General features: G+C 46.4%; 1 protein-coding gene across 4 annotated transcripts in view; it reads left to right on the top strand.

Moving 5' to 3' along the window:
- LOC144148649 (pancreatic lipase-related protein 2-like) overlaps positions 1 to 15,887 on the top strand; it is a 171,363-nt gene that overhangs the window by 27,880 nt on the left and 127,596 nt on the right. For all 4 annotated transcript variants that reach the window (XM_077680163.1, XM_077680162.1, XM_077680161.1 and 1 more), the window contains one exon: positions 5,978 to 6,102. In XM_077680163.1, coding sequence (XP_077536289.1) covers positions 5,978 to 6,102 — 125 coding nt within the window. The remainder of the gene's footprint in view (positions 1 to 5,977; positions 6,103 to 15,887) is intronic.

Here is a 15,887-nt window from a genome sequence, read left to right on the forward strand (position 1 = left end):
TGAGTTCTCAGCCCATTTTGAGTTCTGAGTTCATTTTTAATTTAGAGTAATCTTTGAGTTTTGAGTCTATTTTGAGTTTTGAGTACATTTTGAGTTTTGACTTCACTTTAAGTTTGAGTACATTTTGAGTTTTGAGTCCATTTTGAGTTTTGAGTCCATTTTGAGATTGAGTACATTTTGAGTTTTGAGTGCATTTTGAGTTTGAGTATACTTTGAGTTTGAGTACATTTTGAGTTTTGAGTACATTTTGAGTCTTGAGTCCATATTGAATTTGAGTACATTTTGAGTTTCAGTACATTTTGAGTTTTGATTACATTTTGAGTTTGAGTACATTTTGAGTTCTGAGTACATTTTGAGTTCTGAGTCCGAGTGAGTTCTGAGTTTTTCGCTCAATGTGAGTTTGAGTTTGAGTGAGCGCAGATGTGCTTCAGCATTGAGTCTGAGTTTGAGTGAGTGGTGATTCGAAAAAAAAATTGTGAGTGAGTTTGAGTGAGCCGCGCCAACTTTGCCGAGGTATGCTTATTACTATTCTATATCCTATTACTTTTCCTTCGTCGGTGGGATAAACCCGTCGTTCACCGTGCTTGCGCGTGTGACCGCACGGGACAGTGTGGCCACAGATCCCCCACAAATAACACGCAGGTAAGTTGGCGACAACGATTAGTGGGATAGTTGTTTTATTAGCAGGATAATTGTCTTACCAGGAGGGTACGTGGCTCTGTTACTGGATCTGGGGCCGAGAAGCTTTAAGTGATGATGCAGCAACGACACAGTACGATGGCGCTGCGAAAGAAGCAGTGTGATATAAGGTTGCTTGATGTGACGTGGACGCCAGATATTTTATGATTTCTCTAAGACCTGGCGTGTTGGCAATATGGAAGAGGTCGGCGTGCATGAAGCAGAGAAATTGTTAATCTCGTCCAGAATAATTGCTCTTATAAGCCTGCGAATACCCTCATTACCAAAATGCATAGCCGGCGCCTCCAGCTAATGAAGAATGAGTCAGTGCCATTCAAGCGCAACAGGTAGCCTTCACATCTGAAACGATTGTCGAAACTTTGAAGGCGTTGTCGGTTATCGCGAAATGTCGGATCCCTTTCAGGTTGTGAGGCAACCGATCTCCTTCCGTCTTTTCGTTCACTCGCCAAAAGAGGCCAAGAGCGTCGTCAGTGTATAAGATATAAGTCACTTGCGGAGGTTTCATGCGCCCCTCAAGGTTCTATTTCGTGCCGTCAAAAATAGGCTGCTGAAGAGCCGAAATATAGGCGCAGCGGCATGATGAACTTTCCCAGTCGGTGATGGAATATTTGTGGTTGTAAATCGACGCGTTGTACACTTTCCAAAGGGTATAGGCGACACTCCAGAGATTTGGGGTGTGGGACAAGTGGTTGAACGAGATTGCCCTGGGGTAGCTCTAAGGCCAGTCCTCCGCATTGTCTCCGCGAAGGCCAGCAGCGATTGTCGGGGGATCGCGCCGGCAGCACGTTATGTTGTACTGCCGTGGTCTTGTGGCGGAACCATTCACCGGTTTAGGCCCAATAGACCCGTTGGGCTGAGCTAGATTAAGACCCGGATGAAGCTCTAGGAGTTTGACAAGACAGTTACACAGTGGGACCAAGATGCACATTCCACCACTTCAGAGACCCAGCTACAGATGGGATTAAAAGAAATACGAATGGAGCACACAGCCTCCGACGCATACCGCACCGTCTGACTGAATTGCCAGTAATCTACGCGCATGTGTAGTTCTGGCACAGTGTTTGAGAGTGTGCCCTACTCTCGGGGAAAATGAATGGTAAAGAAGCGACCCGGTTATTTATTTTGAAGCGCCTTTTTAAGTTCTGTCACCACTAAGCATCCTGTTATCTACTACAATAGGAAGCCAAGCTCGCAGAAGTCGAATTGAAGCTAGCATGATGCCCTTCAACGATCATCATGCTCAGCGGCGACGCAGCTTGAAAAAGCGTACCAGAATAAACAACCGGCATCGCTTTTGTTAAGCATTTCCAGTTATTGTAGGGCACACTCACAAACGCTCTCAGAGAAGTGCGCATGCTCACGGTTTACTAATAATGCAGCCCGATGGTGCGGCATGTATTGGAGGATGGGCACTTCGTTGTCCGCATATCTTTTTATCCCCCAGTACAGAACGACGTTTATTGAACAGTTGCACCCGCTGTAATAGCGAACACACCACGATGATGAGAGAGTAGAGGAAAAACGATTCTGTAGTGCCTGTGAACAAGCTACTGAAGATGATTATGGATATAAAAAGACGAAGCGCCAGTACCGCCGAAAGTTTACTCGGAGTGTTTTTACTGATAATAACTCGTTTAATGGTGAAGAATAGTTATACTATTTATGTTTAGCCCCATGGTGCCAGCTTCCGCATTTTGGTGGCTCAAACACTTTTTGGAGTTGCTGGGCCTAATCCCTGAGCAATAGTATGGCGTGTGGAAACCTAATGTTGCTGAAATATTCTGTGTTTATTCATAATCCCGCGTTCTCTCTATTAAACTTAATAACAACCACTCTCGACACGGTGTTAACAGTTTTGACGTAATATCTCCCGGTCGTACAGCCTTTCTGAACAGGAAAATTGCACTTTTTCGAGGACAAGCGTTAGTGTTTTTTTCGCTCGGCAAATCACCCCATAGGCTATTTCGGACGTTTCCGTTCGATGTTTTCTTGTTTTCATATCTTCTAGTGCCTCCTGCACATGTTATACAAAAATTCGTTTTGTGTTTGACTTGTATTTTTGACACGGCTACTGGAAACTTTGCAGTGCGCGTATTTTTTGTTTATTTATGCCTATGCCCCAAATTACTTTTTTCCTTCGTGTTTTGACGTGTATTGTGACGAGCGCAGTTGTTCAAGATGTTTTAATTACGGATTTCCTTTTCCGTGCTTTTACGTGTATATTTGTGACAAGTGCACTTTTTCAAAGATGTTCTGCATGATAAGTTTACTTTGAAATTGCGTACTGCTTTATTGCTTTTCAAATATTGTTGTCTTGCCTCCTGCCAAGTGGACATGGCAGTGGACGCCTTCAAGCCCGTTCTAGTAGCTTTTTGTTATTGCCTTCAGCATCTGTATTGCCTGATGTTGATGTTGAAATAAACTTTGATTTGATTTGATTTGATTTGATTTACCTTGCGGTTCCGGGCGCGCCAATATGATAATGGCAATATTATGGATAACAGCAGTTACTTCTTGCCATATCTAGCTTGTTTGATGAGAATTTTCGCACAGCTAGAAACACTCGCCTGCTGTGAATTCATGGGCTCCTACCTGAGGCTTTTGGGAAAGGGAAACTGTATGAACTGGCGTTTTTATTGGAACTCTCCTTAAAAAAAAACTGTACCAAGATGATGCGCTTACCAGTCATAAATAGATAGTTCACCATGAAGCTGTGCAGCATTAAAACTTCCGCCAACTGTGAATACATGGGTTTACCTGAATTTACCTGAATATGAACCTGAATACATGGGTTGCTTTGAATTTGCCTGCGACTTCTAAAGCGAAACTGCTTGAATCCATGTTTTATTGGAACACCCTTGAAACCAACAGTTGCGCGATGGTTCGCTGAAATAACGCACCCATGGCAAGTGTTATCTCAGTAGGTATGAAGTATACTCGTAAGCCACACTTTTACGATAAATAACATGGCATACCACGGGAGGTGTGTCGTTGCAGAAAGTCGCAACAAATGAAGAGTGCTATGCGAACGCGAGAAAATTTAACTGTAGTCTACGTCAAAGTAGGTGTAAGTTAAAAATTTTGCTCGCCCCTTTATTCACGTGTTTAGAGAAACTACTCTCATCGCTTTTTCGTAACATTTATGGGCACCATTTTGAAGCAAAAAACAACCTAGACTTATGAAAGCGCTGTATAGTTATTCAGAAATCTATAAAAAAACACTTTCTTCTAGTAATCCCGAGGGTAGCTTTAGTGAACTATTGTCAGTCATATTGAACAGTATTTAAACATCTTCCAATGTTACCTAGATCACTTAAAACGAGTTCAATACTAAACTGGCCTGCAATAAGAAAAAAATATCTGAAAAATAGTGTGTCGCTTATCACTCTCTCCCTGGTTGTTATTTTTTAAAATTTCAGCAATATGAGCTGCTACGCCGTAATCATATTGTGGTCAGGACATTTCAACGTGTTTGAACCAGCAATTTCTCTAACCATTGACGTAACCTCTGAGGCATTTTCGACTCTGAAGCGTGCAATTGAAAAAAAAATTATTTTCGCCCTTTTACCAACGTCGGCGGGCAAAATCTAAAATCTATTTTGCGCGGTGATATATATGAGTAACACTTATTAGCATAAGCAATTGGATAAAACATATTCTGGAATCGTTACAACCCCCATTTTGATCTGCAATGCAGAATAGCCCTAATAGTGTTGGTTAGAGAAAAACGCTAAAATTTGTTGTTACCGATATCACCAACAAGCACTTGGATATGTTAACGGGTGAGCTAGTTTTCTACGAAATTCGGACGTTAACGTTATAATGTGTTAAAATCCCTCTTTGTGTCAAAAAGGCCATGACGCAAAAGGACTCCCGAACTTTCAAATATCTTGTTCTAGCAGTTATGGCTGGGCGTTGATGACACAGTCCGTCAGTTAGCCGGGCACTTCTGTCGTTATATGTCATCTACACTCACCTTGGCCCAGGTCATCCCTAGCTTCAAGCAAAGCTGCAGTGTTTACTGTATGAAAAGCCTGTTCATTGCCTATAACTCAATGTAAAAGGTATTACTACGCTCCCCAGATGTTTCTATTGCTTGGTTGTAAACATGGAGGTGCTGCATTGTTGAGTATTTTCCCTAATCGCAGCCTACTCTCTGGGTTGTTGGGCATCTAGGCTGTCACTGATTCGGTTAACTATTACAATGGTAAACAGCTTGTATAAAAACGAAAGAAGACTGATTACTCTCCAGATGTTAAGGTCATAAGTATCTCCCTACTAGTGGAGCACACTTATACTGGTGTTTTATTACGCCGTGGGCACATTTATTCTGTAGACATTCTGCAAATATACTTCAAACTTTCTAGTACTCTAGTCTCCCATTTAAAATATTTAGGGATTTTGTCATTACTCCTATCTGTTACTTTGTTCGTGTATTTGATCGATCACGCATGTTAACCTTGTACGTTCACAATTTCTCCTGGTCTAACGCTGCTGTCGTAAAAACTGGTGTATAATCGTTGTTTTACACAGTGTCTCGCATTCGCTCTGCGTATAGTTGCGATGCTCATCTCTTATTCCGAACATCATGTTTTCGGCAGTAGCGAGCGTCCTGTTTGGTGCTTTTCAACCTTTGCTCGTTTCACCATTTTCTCAATCACTTCCACGTTGAACGCATGAAAGAGGCACACGATTAAAAAAACATTCAGCGTTAGCCCTATTATTAAGAAAATACAGTAAATGTTAGATTTTTTTCAACATTACTTAATAAATAAACAGATGGAGGCAAGACGACGACAAATTGCTGGCTCATTTTACAGAGTCAACACGCCTTACGCGCACATTCGCAGATGCAAAATTCACACAGAGAATGACACTGGTTCGTTGTATTGTATTCAAATATACACCTCCATCCAAGGACACCTAAATAAGAAGTTAAATTGTCTATGTCTACTATGTGTCAAGCCCTCGCGGACGTCTGAACATATGGCAGCCTACAGTAGACAAATTATTCTTAATCCCACACTACTGACGTGACATCCGGTTTATTTCTACGGCAAGATACGCTGGACAGTTCAGTCCCCGCGCATATCTTTACCAATGATTCGAATTGTGTGATATACGTATTTGATACCCAAAGGTTATTCCAGTATATCGGCTTTAGGCTGTAATCAAGCAAAACTGTAAAACAGAAGGCTTCAGGAGATTTCATATGGGGTATATAAAAGATCAGGTCCTTAATACCTAGTTGTATTTACCATGTTTCTTTTTCTTTCAGAATGTGCGACTACAATAGACGGAACTTCTAATGATGTACCTGCTCACATCATAGAAGAACGGTCTCAGGAAACTTCGGCAGACCCGAAACTCGCAGCTTTTTTTGGAGTTGTTAGCGCAGCTTTGGTATGTCCACAATATACTTACAATTTTTGCTGTTCCCTGATAGAACTTGGACATGCAGATTCAAACTGATTTATAGAACACATAGAGGCAATGTGTTCCACTTTGGCACCCTTGTTACTCCGTAGTGTAATTTACCGCGATTTATTGTGATTTACTGCAACGATATTGGTAAAAGTCGTTTTGTTTACTCAATTTATTGGGCATTGGGCATTGGGCAGAACTCATTGGGCATTGCCGGAATGACTTGTCCGGCAACACCTACGGGTCACTATATCGATCGCATTTATTTCTTGTATCTAACCTGTGATTTGACATACTTAATATGATCGCTCATACAGCTACTCAGAGAGAAAAAAAAACAGTAAGGACGGAAAGTTGTAGATAATTGAAAACAAAATGGTTAATATTATTAAATGGAAAATAAGCAATGAAAGGTAATAAAAAAGGCAGTGAAAGGTTCAGGAAAAAATGGACACGAAATATACAGTTCTTCTGCCCGTAATAAAAAAAATGAGGCATGTTCTAGTATTTTCCTTTTTACATAAACTCGGGCCTCAGAACAACCTCACCCCAAAAGCCCCTTCTAGAACAGCGCTTTTAGAAACAATACTTATAGCAATGACACAAAAGTATTATTACGGAAGGTTGTTAGTAGGGTAATTGCGCCGTATTGGAGGGCTCCGGATTGATTTTGACCACCTTGGGATCTTTGACGTACGCCGAAATCTAGAACACACGGGCGGTTTTTATTTCGTTTCCATCAGAAAAGCGGCCGCATAGGCCAGGAATCGAACCCGTGACCTCGAGCTCAGCAGCGCAACGCCTTAGCCACTGAGCCACCACCGCGGGTCAATATTTTGAAATGTTTCCTAAAAAAATTCCGAACATTCGCTACACAATTCCCTGCAGTATTGATAATATCATGCAATAAAGGCCCATGAAATAGGGCTGCACTGAGTCAAGAAATAAAATACGTAACGCTATTTATGCGTTTGAAAAAAAAATGTCTGCTGCTAGCTCCGCTAACCTTGGATATGCAAAGCAAAGCGCTGGCTTAGTCTGTTTGAGTCTTGGTTTCGCTTCGCTAACTATTGATTAAGCTGTATGGGCGACCATATCTCAAAGCCGCTTGGTTCAATCAACGCTCATAGGAAGAGGCTGGGCGAACGCAGCGTTTAGACATGGCGAATTCAGTGTTCTTCTTCGCCGGGCACGAGATGATTCACGTTCCAGACACGACAAAGTGCAGCAACCGCGGTTGGCGCCCGCATGCACGAACCGCGGGCCCGACGAATCATGCGATGCGCTTCGAGGGGTGTGTCACCGGGGGTGTGCCTCCATTTAAAAGGTCATGTTTGCATCCTCACCGGAATCGCCTGACGGAAGTAGTAAAGCGGTGCTTTAGGATATTTCCGCCGTTACACCCGGTGTGAAGAAATTCCTTGAAGTGCCGGCAGTCGGAGCACGAAAACTGAAGAGAACAAAGCGCTTGTGCCGGTGGTGACGAGGTTCGCATGCGGAGATCAGCGAATGGCTTGGGAAAAGAAGAGGCGGAGTAAGAGGTTGCGAGCGGTCGAGGCAGGGAGGATCAGGTGGTTCAACGCCTAGGAGATCTCCGCTACGGCGCCGCACTTTCTGGAACATCTTGGAAGCTCACGTGGATGTCCAGGAAGCTCACTTTTTGGAAGCTCACGTGAGCGTACCGGGGATCTTCGCTCCGAACCGCACCTTTTTGGCGGTCTCAAGACTGGTACAAACTCGGTAGCGCTAGAAACGCACATAGTTTCAATCCGCCAGAGAGCACCGAGGCCGTTCCGTCATTCAGGGAATACAGGGTCGCTACCTACCAGTGCCCCGCGCCGCCACATCGCTGCAGCAGACGCATACCCCGCCTCGGCTACCTGAGCATCAATATTTCTCACAGGGGCTTTTTCATGCGTTTCATTCTCCATAGGACGGTTACGAGGGAATTAGTTCGGTTGGCATTGGTGCATTTGGAGGGTAATTTTTCCTTGCAATGTATTTCTTTTGTGTCGTAGCCAAATCTTCTCGACTGTTCTTCGCCTCATAAAATTGACATCCTCAACCCTAAAACAATCTGCATCACACCCGGGTAAGCCATCTTTGTGGACTGATAGCTCTCTTCAACAGAAGCGGCTGACACGCAGTGGATTTTGTGGGAGCTACTACCGCATGTACAACTGAACCGCGGGCGAGCCACAGACGCTACTACGGACAGTCGGTGCGAGCACGCCGTGAACTCCTAACGTGCGGGTTGGACGTGCAGCTTCGCAGCCATAACTTTGTGTTCAAGCGCAAGCTCCTATTTTCTGGTTGAAATACTGCTGCAGTGGAATGATCCAGGAATGAGACGCTTTGTTTAGCTTTAAGGTCAGGTACCCCTAAGGAAACGTTTTTTGGGGTTTTAACTAGAGTATTGGCACTTTCTTGAAATAAAACGGGAGAAGAACAAAAGTGTACACTATAAAACTCAAGTGCACGTGCGGAAATGTTCGTATTGAAAGCTAGATTTAGAAGTAAAGCTCCTGGACTGTCGTTTTCGAGACAAAACAGCTTCGTTTCTCACTAGCCTGAGTTGTAATAACCATAAGTCTTATGCACCATGCGAACCTGCTGTGTTCTGCCATAAGCCGTGCGCGTATGATTAGCTGTGGGAGTGGCTGTGCGCGCGGGCTTCTAAGTCTTCCCTCGCGCCCCGCAAATACGCTGTCCCTGAACAGCGCCGTCTAACGGTATTGGCTGCAACGGTTCCACGCGGTAACAAAAGTTTCCTTACATCTCCCCGCACCTTATATATGCCGCATATCATCCGCCTGGCCCTCCCCCAAATGCAACGCGGAGCGAATCTCTGCACTCTGTGTGGAGTCGCGCTCGTGATGCCACACGTTACTGTCTGGATTTCTTGCGAAAGCATTGTCGTTAAGGGGAATTTCGAAATTGGCTGTACGCTTACAACACACAATAAATGTCATCATCCTATTACGCCCACTATAAGACGAAGGGCTGTCTTATTGACACCGAACCGCTCCTATTCTGAGATGCCCCAGCACATTCTCTACCTTTGAAATTCCATTTTTCGTTACTATGTCGCGTTGTTGGTCACCCCATTCTTCTAGACTTGCTTATCGGCATACCATCTATTGCCCTGGTGGACAATAAGCTTTGATTTTGTATAACAATACGGCCAGCTGCAGTCATTATTTTTGGTTTCACCTATAATATCATCTACCTAAGTTTGTCGCCTAGTTCAGGAAACTCAACTCCCCTCCATCAGTGTTACTCCTATCATTCCTGAATCCATGAACCTTCAGGCCACCCTGTTTTTGCTATTCAGTTGCGTATTAAGGGGCGAATTTTCGGCTGTTTATGTTGCCTCCGGGGGCAGCCTTTGTTTTACAATAATATTTTTGGTTTAAGTGCTACATTACTATTCATTATTTGGGTGTGCTTTCTGCGGGCACCCCAGCCTATAACTACTCTGTGCCGGAAATCGCTCTTGCGTTTGGATCAGCATGGGCATCTGTAAAATGTAGCTCTACTCCTGTAGTCGTTCCAGCACTAGATCACCAATGTTGAAGAAGGCGGTCTGCAAGGTTTTTTGCAATTACTTAAGACTTAGTCATAATATTATCTAGTTCTGCAGGCTGCCTCTCTTATTGTAGTTCCTCAAGCATGTTTTCAGGTGCTATGTTTCCTCAATGATCCGTATGATGCGGCCTTCCCACTCCGTTTTCTCCTTCAACTCGGCTTAAGGAAGGATTCCGCCAGGCTCATGCATACTGGAAATAAAATTAGCGCCTCAAGGACAGATCGACAGAAGAGGACACAACACCCAACACACGACCTCTTCTGTCGTCCCGTCCTTGAAACGCAAATTTTATTTCCAGTATGTCATACCAACTAGCCCGTCAGAACGCTTTACTGAAGCTCATGCATGGCGAAATCAATTTCAAGGACGCCCTACACTGAAGACTCTAGTGAACAAAGGATTAGAAATGCCAGGTTTTGAATAACTCAATATCACCATATCTTCCGCGGTTCCCCATTGACTCTATTATTTCGCGTTTATTCTTAATTTGGTATTCGTATAGTCAACCCCGCTGGCATTTTTTCACCACTTTCTTTCCTACTCAAAAAATTCTTCATTTGTTTCTATGACATACCGCATTCCCCCCTTTGCTTTCCGAGGTTTTCTCGCCAGCCAACACTTATTCTGTCCTAATTTACCCAGCCCCTATATTTCTCTTTCTGATTTGCTACATGCACTGCGGGGGCCTCTGTTCTGGCAGTGTTGGTGCCAAAGGTAGCTTAAGAGAATTCAACGCTCGTCGACCACTGTCGACATATCATAGACACTCGAGTCACGGCCCGGGGGTGAAAACGTAGGTCCCCTTAAACCCGAGTAGTCCGAGTGGCGCTGGCTACCACCCCCAAGCTCAGGAATAAAAAAATAGCCATCCGTACGACCGTTGTGTCCGAAATATATGCGTGCATGCACAGGTCGGGGCGCACCATCTGCTTGGTTTCAATCGTGACGCGTTGCTACAGTTACTGAAAGTCGGAACGATGAGTGGTAACGCTATTCCGAAGTTTCAAAATGACAGTGGCAGATGATATATATCATCTGCCAATGTCATTTTGCAACCTCGGAGAGAGAATAGCGTACCACTCTGCTCTACTGTCTCATATGCGACAGCAGAGTGGCATGCCACCCTCTTTCTTTCCAGGATGGAAATCCTAATCCCTTTGTTAGGGAGGGTTGGTGTCAATGTCATGCCATCGGTTCCTTGTGCTTATAGGAGCGAATTGATGGGCAGTGCGTGCGAGAATAAAAAGTAAACATCCCCCTCGCGAGGGGCACGATCAAATGCACAGCATTTCCGCGGGGGGCGCGCCTGCCAGTCGTATAGATTACGTATTGGTTATTGTTGTTTTAATTGTTGTCTTCCAGCGTAGACATTGTCGATGAAGTCGATGGTGAAACGTGAAACGTGCCGTGAACCCCCTGCCGCGGCTATGACGCAACGTGGAGCGGCTATGACGCAACGTGGCGCGGCAATGACGCAACACAGTCCAACACAATCCACTTTAATCCAATCCAATGAAAATCCAAACCAATTCAAGCCAAGCCAAGCCAAGCTAATCGAATCCAATCCAATGCCCCTCGCGAGAGAGTGTTATAGCGCCGAAATCGCGCCACCACACGAACGCGTGATGTTGACGTCATGATCACGCCACAGATGTTAGCGACCGGAGCCCGCGCGAACGACATATGTGGTTTAAGCGCGAACCGACCGCGGCGAGAGAGCGCGATGCGAGCGCCCCCACCTGTTCTTGCGCGCGAACCGGCTGTTGCTCAGCGCGAACCCAACGCGACCAGAGAGGGTGTTGCGCACGTCCCCACCTGTTGTGCGCCCGAACCGAACGCGGCGAGAGAGGGTGTTGCGAGCTGAAAGAAGGCGAGGAGGACGCAGGGAGAGGGCGCACCTGTGGCCGGCGGTTGAATGAGTCAAGGATATAAGGCGCGTTCGTAATTTCCGTTCTGTGTCGGCTTTGTGGCGCAGTGGGTAGAGCAACATGTACCTTGCGTTCCGCCCGCAGAATCGTGGGACTGATACCTGGCGCCGGTAAGTATTATTTTTTTATATAGTGTAGGGGGAGTGCTGCGGACTACGGAAGTCAACGCGGGTGACATCGTGAGTTCCTGAAATGCTCTGCATTTAAAATACCTTAGCAAAAATACCCGATAAAGTAGTCGGGAAACAGCCCAGCCTGTATCGTAATGGTCATCGCACCACACCGGTATTCTGGATGTTGTGGGTTCGGATCCCACCCGGCGGCCATTTTTTCAACACTTTCTGACTCAAAAATTCGTCATCTGTGTCTATGACCTACCGCATTCCTTCATTTGCTTTCCGAGGTTTTCTTGGGGGCCACTCTTATGCTCTGTCCTAATTTACCTAGCCCCCCACTTCCCATTTCTGATTCGCTAATAGTAAAACAAGTTTATTGGAGCGAAGTTGTGCTCCCCTAACAACTCAAAGATACACAGGCGCCGAAGCAGCAGTCAACAAAGTGACGTGGTTTGGCAAGCGTCGGCCAGACGAATGCCGCGGCATCTGCTCTGCGGGAATTTACTTTGGGAGCAGGCGTTTCTCGAACCATCGATACCTATTTAGAACACGGTAGATCAAAGAAGATTATTCTAGGCTAGTGACGTTAGGCCGAAATAGTTTCTTTGTCTGAATGAGATAGCCCATGCGGCATAAAAATAAAGAATGGAACAAGCGGTACGCTTGGGACACAGATAACAGAGGCGGGCGCGCCCTGGCAATAAAAACAAATTATAAATAAACAAACCCATACATGCTTCGTGGCATAACCCCCCCCCCCCTTCTAAGAGTGCATCGACCCTATTTTATTGTAAAACGACAATCCGAACATACAGGAACAACACACCTTAAAAATGTCCGTCTTCAAGCAAAGTAAGCTTTGAGGCGTACCGCGTGGACGACTTCTGGTCGTGTGCTTCGTCACGATGTGCCGGCCGGAATCACCATCGGGAATCACTTCGTACGTACGTTGGCCAACGCGACGTAGAATCTGATAGGGTCCGAAATGCCGTCGTAGAAGCTTCTGACTTAGTCCGCATCGTCGGATGGGAGTCCCAACCCACCCACGATCACCTAGGCGATACTTGGTGTCTTGGGGTCGGAGGTAGTAGCGTCCAGTATGTACCAGCTGCTGGTCCGTTGTACGAACTCGAGTGAGCTGGTGGGCCTCCTCCGTACGCTCAAAGTATCCTTGGACGTCGGCGTTGAGGTCGTCGTCTTCTACGTGCGGAACCATGGTGTGATGCACGGTAGTCGGCGTATCTTCCGTAGACAAACTCGAACGGTATCATCTGCGTAGTTTTCTCGATAGCCGTGTTGTACGCAAACGTGACATACGGAAGAACTTCGTCCCAAGTCCTATGTTCAACGTCTTCATACATATACAGCATATCCGCGATCGTCGTCTTCAGACGTTCCGTCAGACCGCTGGTTTTGGGTTGGTACGCCGTCGTTCTTCGGTGATCATTGTTGCTGTAGTGCAAGATTCATTCAATAACCTCGGCCGTAAAGGCCATTCCGCGGTCCTTGAATAGAATTTCCGGGGCCCTGTGTAGAAGCACCAGCTTGTTTGTGAAGAACTTAGCGACATCTTGTGAATTTTTTCGGAAAAGGGGCGGTCTCTGCGTAGCGGTTCATGTAGTATGTCGCTACAATCCACTTGTTCTCTTATTGTGATGAAGGGAAGGGCCCCAGAAGGTCCATTGCTATCAGCTGGAAGGACCTCGATGGGACGGCGATCGGGTAAGGAAGTCCGACGGGTCTCGTCGGCGGCGTTTTTCGTCGCTGGCGTGACGGCTGCTTCGGACATAGTGGGTGACGTCGGCCGTAAGGCGGGCCCAGTAGTACTTAGTCTTAATTTTTTTCAATTGAGCGAGCTGTGCAGAGATGTCCAGAAAACAGGTCGTCGTGCCACGCTTCCAAAATGTCGTCGCGAATATTTGTGGGGATAACACAATAATCCGTTCTCTTTCCGGGACTGAAATCTTTCTTCACGAGGACGGTGGTTTTCAGGCTGAATACTGGTAAGTTGCGTTTGAAAGCACTGTGCGCGGCGACATTGCGTCTTTGGCGGGTGTTGATCATGGCGTGTAAGTCGGGGTCGGCACGCTGCTGGACGTCTAGGTTAATCACGGTCATGACTCCGAACAACGCGCGGTCTTCGTGGAGTCTTGTGGTGCTGCGTCAACAGGGCTGCGGGACCGGTAGATGGCGTCAGAGTGTTTTCTGCCGGATTTTTAGACGATTTTAACGTTGAATGGTTGTAGGCACAAGTTCCACTTCCCAAGACAGCCTCTGGGGTCGTTCAAATAAGCGAGCCAACCCAGCGCATGGTGGTCTGTCACAGCCTTGAATGGTGTACCATACACCTGTACGTGAGTTTAGGAAATCGCCAACAGCTAGGCACTGTTTCTGAGAGGCTGAGAAGTTTTTATCCGCATTCAACAGACAATGATTGCTAGAGGCTATATTGCTCTCGGAACTGCTTTGCTTTTAGACGAGGACGGCGCCCAAGCGTATATCACCAGCGACCATGTGCATTTCTCTTTCGGCGTTTTCGTCGAATTGAGCCAGCACGGGCGAATTTTGCAGGCGTTGTTCCAGCTAGCAAAATGCTTTTTTTTTTGGCGTTTGCCCAGCCGAAAGGGGTGCAATCTTTCGTAAAGCGCGTGACTGGCTCTGCAACCCGTGAAAAGTTTGCGACGAAGCGCTGGTAGTATGCGCACAGCCCGAGAAATCTTCGACGCCCTTCTTGTCTGTCGGTCTTAGGAAATTCGCTATTATGGAAGTCTTCGCTGGCTCAAGCAGTACTTCCGCAGCGTTAAGGACGGAGCACAAACACGTACGTTCCTCGTAGGCGATGCGGCACTTTTCAGGCTTCAGCGTTAACTCCGACGTACGGATGGCCTCGAATAGAGACTGCAAACTTACACGGTGTTCGTCGAAAGTCCGGGCGAACACCACAGCGTCGTCGAGGTATACAAGACAGGTGTGCTAGTTCACACCAGTTAGCACCGTGTCCATGACACTTTTGAAGGTTGCTGTCACCGTGCACAGACCAAACGGCATCACCTTGAACTCATATAGACCGCCCGGGGTTATAAATGCAGTCTTTTGTCGGTCTCTCTCGTCCAGTTCAATTGGCCAGTAGCCTTTTTTGCAGATCCATCGATGAGAAGTACTTCGCGCGGCAGAGGTGGTCAAGGGCGTCGTCGATTCGTGGCAGGGGGTACACGTCCTTTTTGTTGATTTTGTTAAGTCACCGGTAGTCAACGCAGAGCCTTAAACTGCCGTCTTTTTTCTTCACGAGTACGACCGGCGCAGCCTACGGGCTTTTCGATGGCTGCGTAATGTCGCCGCTGAGCACGTCGTCGACTTGAGTCCGGATGAATTACCGGTCGTGGGAACAGACGCGGCACGGTGACAGTCGGGTAGCTCGGGCTGCCTCTTCGGTTATTATTCGGCGCTTCGTTAGAGGTGCCAGACGCACTTTTGATTTTGACGACAAACCCTCCCTATAGCGACGCAGCACAGCCACTAATATGCTCTGTTCTTCTTGCAATAACGCCGGATTCATGTCGAAGGGATTCGGAAGATTGAAGGTATCTTCATGTGCGCGTTCAAAGTAGGCAACTGCGGCTGCGTCACTTGGCTCCTGCGTTTCTTCGCGGAACGCAATTGCAGCGCCCTTGTTTAAATAATGATACTCCTCGGTTAAATTAGTGACCAAAATATGGGATTGGTGTTACCTAAAGCGCGCAATGCCTCTTGCGACAGACACTGCCGTCGAGAAGCAATCTTTGGTAACTCTCTGCAATAGCGTCCACGTCGGGAACAGCATCTTCACAGAACACGGTCGTCATCAAACTTGCGCGGGGTGCCAGGGTGACATGATCGTCGGCGATCCTTACAGCACCACGGTGTTTGGGTTTCGGTTCGGACTTCATCAAGCGATTAGATGAAACATTTGACCGTGCCCCGCGCGAGGGGGATGTTTTTTTATCTTTCGGCGCGAGAGTTTCTGGAACCGTCGATTCACATCCAGAACAGTGTAGATCACCGAAGATTTTATTTAGCAACTAGTGGAAACTTTTTACTTTTACAGTGCGCAGCCGGAAGTGGCGCAGACCGGAGATGCCGAGCGGAACGCGT

This window comes from Haemaphysalis longicornis, unplaced genomic scaffold (assembly GCF_048455015.1).
Source record: "Haemaphysalis longicornis isolate Haplotype H1 unplaced genomic scaffold, Haemaphysalis longicornis Haplotype H1 scaffold_8, whole genome shotgun sequence".
Lineage (NCBI taxonomy): Eukaryota > Metazoa > Arthropoda > Arachnida > Ixodida > Ixodidae > Haemaphysalis > Haemaphysalis longicornis.